The following is a 6,138-nucleotide window of genomic DNA, read 5'->3' on the forward strand; positions in this document are numbered from 1 at the left end:
TTCAAATGTCCTTGAAATGAAGTCCAACTGTAATAAGCATCTTGCAATCATGACGTAATTACAAGTGTACAATCCTAATTAGAATTACATGTTTATAACATTCGTCCCGCTTGTACGATTTAATAATATAATTAATAATAATTGCTAATTACGTTGCTTTTCTATTTTATGCCATTATTAACGGCGAAAATAACGAACAGTGATCAATCTCAAAACTCCTACAAGCAATACAAAATAGAAAGTTGGGCAAACACGGACCCCTGGATATACCAGAGGTGGAATCAGGTGCATAGGAGGAGTAAGCATCCCCTGTCATTATGAAAAATCATTTCGCACAACATAAGTTATGGAACCAATAATATTGATCATGTAGGTGATTTTTTTAAAAATTCCTTTCAGTACAAAAAACAGGTTTAGTGAATAGTTCATGGAGTTCTGCTGTTGATCAGTGCAGTTATTGATTTTCTTGCAAGAACATGGCTGCATGTATAACATGATGGAGGATTATCATATTCGTGAATATTTTTACGAGGAGAATCACTCCAATATGGAATTTCTTCTATTTGTGAAATCATTTAGAAACGTCGTGTAACTTAAATTTTTGCATATGGATAGAATAAACAAGAAGATCTACGTCGCTGCATCATACAACAATTTAGATCTAGACAGTGTAATTAACTATGCTAATGAATCCTGTCTAGGTTTCACCATCCTCTTCGCCAATATTAGAAGGATATAATAATGTATGTGCAAGATAGCGGGACTATTAGAGATAGTGTGCCGTCAGGTAAGACAATCCTTCTTTCTTCTATACACTCTTAACGTATACTTGATCAAAACGTTCATGAATTGTGCCTTAATGGTAGGCGAAGACAACGAACAGTGATCAATTTCATAACTCCCATAATCAATACAAAAGGTAGTGTTGCAAACAGACCTCTGGACACACCAGAGATGGGATCAGAACTTGTTTATTTGGAAGTAAAAACTGCATTGCGTCATTTATATTAATGACGACATATTTAATCTGTCGATATTTGATATATATAATCTAAATCGATCTGTGGCGATGTCAGCTTTTATAAATTTGATTGACAATAATGACATCGTCCTATGCCTACATCTCCAATTACTAGTTGTGTACAGTATATCATTCGCAATATAATAACACATATAGCTCTCTTAAATATATACCAGAGAGGTAATTATAGAATATTTTAATATCTCTTCCATTTTCTTATCTACACTATGAAGTGAATATTCTCCCCACATACTGCACGACATCTGCAAATATCACACATTTGTTGACTGTGCCAACAGCAGGGATGTGACTGAATTCCTCAGAAATCAGAGGAAAACTGGTCAAAAAGGGAGATAAAAACCTCACCCTACTTGGAAAAAATATCATTTTCTGCCACTTTAGATCAAATCCAGAGTGTTTCATTTTTTCGAAAATTGAGCAAATCAGAGGATTTCCTCTGAAAAGAGGAAAAATCACACCACTGCAACAGTAAGCGTATGAACCTTTGGCCTCAACAATATGAAGCAATGTATTAAACTACAATTGTAGGGGCAATTGGACACTTAGGGTATGTGGACACTTTTTGATAATATTGTTTTAAACACTGCAGTAAACAAGAGTTATTAACCCTGTTCACCTCTCATGGTAAAGAAGGGAACACATGTGTAAACATTCTATCCAGGGAAAATTCAAGGTCGGCTATAACATCTAGAAACGAGCGAAGACTGTTACTTCATCCATAAGTAATCTGCACGGAACTATTTCTTAGTATTTTAATAGAATGCGACAATGCCTTATCAACTTTTCAGTAAAATCTGTTAACCTTTTAGCAACATTTGATCAACCAGAATTGTTTTGTCTATGAAGTGTTTTCTCAGTTTTATAATTACAGTGTTGACATCAATGTAGTTTTGCATTAGGTTGATTTTTATTGCGTCATTAATGTATAAAAAATTTCATCTCACAGACATTTAAAATGGCTACTGACGCTGTCAGATAGCGAATACTGTACATAAACAAACAAAACATGACTTGAGACGGTAAATGCCCGAATTCAAACAATAAAGGGATTTATTTTTTTAAAATGAATGGACACTGTTTAAAAATATTGTACCCAATAACAAAAAGAGAGTATTTATTTGTTTTAAAAGGAGGTTAATTTAGTAAGAGATATTTTTTGCCTCTGTTGTTTTGAAAGTCACGTGATAATGAAAGCACATTCTGTGTATTGATGGAGATGCAGGTCAATGCGAAATATTTTAGTCTAGAATTAATATTTATGTATTAAATGTCAACATAACTTTAAAAAGTATTAATTTGAAAGCAGCAATACCTATTTGGTCAGATAATTTGCCTAAATTAATTAAAACAGTCCCATTCATATTAGCAGTGTCCACTTACCCCAAAGTGCTATAACCTATGCATGTACCTTTTAAAGTTTACTATAATATAAGTATCATTATTTTCACCTTATCAAATTAATGTTCCACAGTTTACCTGGTCATAGTAGTTAAAATATTTCAATGAAGTAAATCAATTTTGTATGTTGTTAAATGCATTTGGGTCATAAACATTTATAAAAGGAAATGAAATTATAACCTACCGGGCTTCGTTTCAATGGTAACAGATTTAAATGAATTATTTCATTTATGCGATTTGTCACTTCCTTGATAAAATATAAAACTTTTGGAGGGTGCATTGAACTTTTTCATGAACGAAGTATGATTCCAGCCCAAAAGTGATACACTGTAAACTAGTTATATTTATTTGTCAAGTATTGTAGTATAATATTTTCTCCTGATAACATTTTTACTACCAAGCTGGCGATCGATGAAGGTACAATTAGAATTTTGTCAAATGATATTAGATAATATGATCTTGGACACAAAAACAAATATGATGAATAAATAATATTTCGTACATGTATCTTATATCTTCCAATTTCTCGGCGAGTTTTCAACGGTCCCGTTTCATCATAAATTCCAAATTTCATCAGCCCGAAACTGTCTTGGGTACCTTAGATAAAAATGACACAAAACCAATCTGATTTCATGTCCACAAAATTCATTCCATTATGTATATGTTCCCTAGTTAGACAAAACTAAGAATATTCTAAAATAATTTAATTCTAATTGTATCCTTGTCTCTGGTAAATTTCCAATTGAGGAACGCAAGCTATTTTTGTATAATCTGGTTTGGTATGGGGACACACCCCCTTGACAACCAGATGCCGGAACTATTTTTTTCTCTCGCTCTAAATTTACATCGCAACACTGTTTTCAGCCTTCTATGGAATAGAAAGTCAATGTGTACAATAAGATACTTCGGTTTGATACACATGCTGTTTTCTCGTTGTCAATATTAGCACCTACTTGTACGCAAATCACTGTTGTAAAACATCTTTCTCCGTATGTATAGATTAAAAAAAATATATTATATTCAAATTAATGATTTGCCAAGTAAGCATTACCCTGTTCATTTTGAAATTAATTTCTCGCTGGGGAAAAGGGGGTTGGGTTGTTTTATTGCTTTGCTTGATCCGTCTTTCAACAAAAAAATCACACATCACATTTTATCACATGACGTCTGACACATTGACATGTGGATCGCAATTTGTCACTTGCTTACATATTTTCTTGTGTCGGATTTACTATTAGCGACAACGTTGCATACAAGGGTAAGTTTTCATGTAATAGAAGTTTTCACAGAGTTAAAGCCGCAAATTATTGCATTTTTTGATATTTGAAGATTTATTTTGGGTAGGCCTAAACGGTTCAATCCCGGTATTCCGACGGTCCGATATTCCGACGGTCTGATAGTCCGACATGTTGACCATCACCAAAAATTTTAATTAATAGTTAAATTATTTTATGGAAATTACCAGAAACCGCCAAAATCGACACGGTCTGATTATAAATCAGACAATCAATTTCTGACCAAAATCATTCAAGTGGGAACTAAATCAGAGAAACCCGGTATTTATGGAAATTAAAACTGCTAACTGATGAAGTACAGGCAAAATATGTAGTAAATGACCCTTACCATTGCAGAGAAATTCAAGCAATTTTTTACACGGACGGACAAACATCATCAAGCTTTAAACCGGATTGCTTTGAAATCTGGCCAAAACACATAACTTTTTAAAAATAATTATTACCTTTCAATGTTATGTTCAAGTCTCTCCGTGTCTTACTCCCCGACATGATAGAATTCTTACATCATTTTGAGATCTAACTGACTAGGTCTTTGTGTATGAATATGAATTTAGTAGTCTATGAAATTATTATCAAGATAATGAGGCAAATGATATTTTGGTCGATGATGAAAGACTGCTACACCCGTGTCGTAAGTTTTAATCTGTATAATTAATCAAAACAAAATGAATGTTACAATGAGCTGTCGCGTACAGAAAGTAAAATTTTTAAAAAGTTGGCAAAAATAACATTCATTCATACATTCACAATACTTGCAATAACCATGTTTGATGGCAAAAAAAAAAAAAAGGAAAGAAAAGGGAAAAAAAAAACCTTAAAAGCAAACAAAGGAAAAACAGAGCCCCGGTGTCGTTATCCAGGTGATTCAAGACCTTATAAGAAGTAACTTAATTGTAGAAGTTGTTACGATAAGGCGTGAAATATACCCCAATTTAAAAAAATTACAAATGAATATAATGCTGGTAAATATCCCCTCTAAAAAGAATTTGGAATAAAACTCAAAATATCACCAAGTAACCGATTGAGATTGTAAACTACAGTGCCATGCCATTAAATGGCGTCCGTAACGAAGAAAATGTTTACACTATAGTTTATATCAAAGATATTTTTAGGAAATGCAGCCGAGAAACAACATGTTTATTCCATTCCTAGTAAATTTATAATGTTTATAGCTTAAATATTAAGATATTGTCAGCTAATACTGTAAATATGTGTATGTTTGTAAGATTTTTACTGACCCTCTTTTTCGGTTTTCTGCTGTAGGACATCATTCTCCCCACTATTGCCATATTACCAGACCCAACTTGTCAGAATGCCTGTTACTCAAACACATGTCTGTGGTATAAGGTGATGTTTGAAACATAGGACGAATGCTGTTTTAAAACAACTTTCCATTTCTCTGATTTCGTAGTAAAAATGAGAATTATAACCAAATTCCCCCCTATTATGCAATTTTTTGCAATATAATTAACAGATACCAGTGACTAACAAATTGATCAAAAATGTAACATTATACAAATATTGCTGTTTTTGAGGTCTATACAGTGATTAAGCCGCCTGAGTAGTACAATATTCACCGAGCCCAAAGGACGAGGTGAATACTGTACTTCGAAGATGACTAAATCATCGTATTAACTGAAAAAAACAAAAACAAAACCAGCAACATTCATTTTATTATATGATTTAATGATTAAAGTATACAAATTCATTAAGTTATCCATGCCATCTTACTTGTTGAAATATACCGGCCCGTGGGACTATCGGCCCGTCGGAATACTGGGCGGTCACCGGCCTGAACAATGCAATTTCCCGTATTTTCTCAATCTGTCGGAGATGAGCGACTTCAAAGTCGATCTCTATCTCTAAAGGGCAGCGAAATACTATGCATGCATAGTCTACACATATTTTCTATCATGACAAACTTCACTTTCGATACAATATTTTGATAAATGGCTAGGCTCTGTAGAACTAAGATTAAAGATGGCGACCTTCACATCTCTAGACGCTTCGTGTCGTTGTTGCTAAGTGAATCATTGCGCGGCTCAGTTGACTTGTATTTATCCGAGTTTATGTACATTTTGATAAACGAAGGTTAGCATCTTTGTCTCTTGTATTAAATTATAAGGAATTACTTTAATTCTGGGGCAAATTATACGAGTATAACCTGGTTTGGGTCAGTTTACGCTTTTTTATAATCAGCTTCGAGGATTATAAAGCGTAAACTGACCCAAACCAGGTTATACTCGTATAACTTGCTTGCTTAATTTGTAGAAATATCATGTCATGCGCCTGATAAAATCACGTAAGAATAAAAGAGGGGTCTTCTGTAATATACTTAAAGAATGACTTTAATTCTGGGACAAGTTATACGAGTACAACCTGGTTTGGGTCAGTTTGCGCTTT

General features: G+C 33.5%; 1 protein-coding gene across 7 annotated transcripts in view; it reads left to right on the top strand.

The window, feature by feature from the left end:
- Nucleotides 1-458: 458 nt before the first annotated feature.
- Nucleotides 459-6,138, top strand: part of LOC125673478 (uncharacterized) — a 110,246-nt gene continuing 104,566 nt past the window's right edge. For 3 of the 7 annotated variants that reach the window (XR_008801210.1, XR_008801211.1, XM_056158873.1), the window contains exons 1-2: nt 3,606-3,698; nt 4,999-5,082. Coding sequence is in view for 4 of the 7 variants with exons in the window: in XM_056158873.1 (XP_056014848.1) it covers nt 3,621-3,698; nt 4,999-5,082 (162 nt within the window). In the remaining 3 variants the exon portion in view is untranslated. Of the gene's footprint in view, nt 788-3,594; nt 3,699-4,998; nt 5,083-6,138 lie in introns of those variants that run through there. The other 4 variants (XM_056158874.1, XR_008801212.1, XM_048910047.2 and 1 more) reach the window with 4 other exon arrangements.

This window comes from Ostrea edulis, chromosome 3 (genome assembly GCF_947568905.1).
Source record: "Ostrea edulis chromosome 3, xbOstEdul1.1, whole genome shotgun sequence".
In the NCBI taxonomy this organism is placed as follows: domain Eukaryota; kingdom Metazoa; phylum Mollusca; class Bivalvia; order Ostreida; family Ostreidae; genus Ostrea; species Ostrea edulis.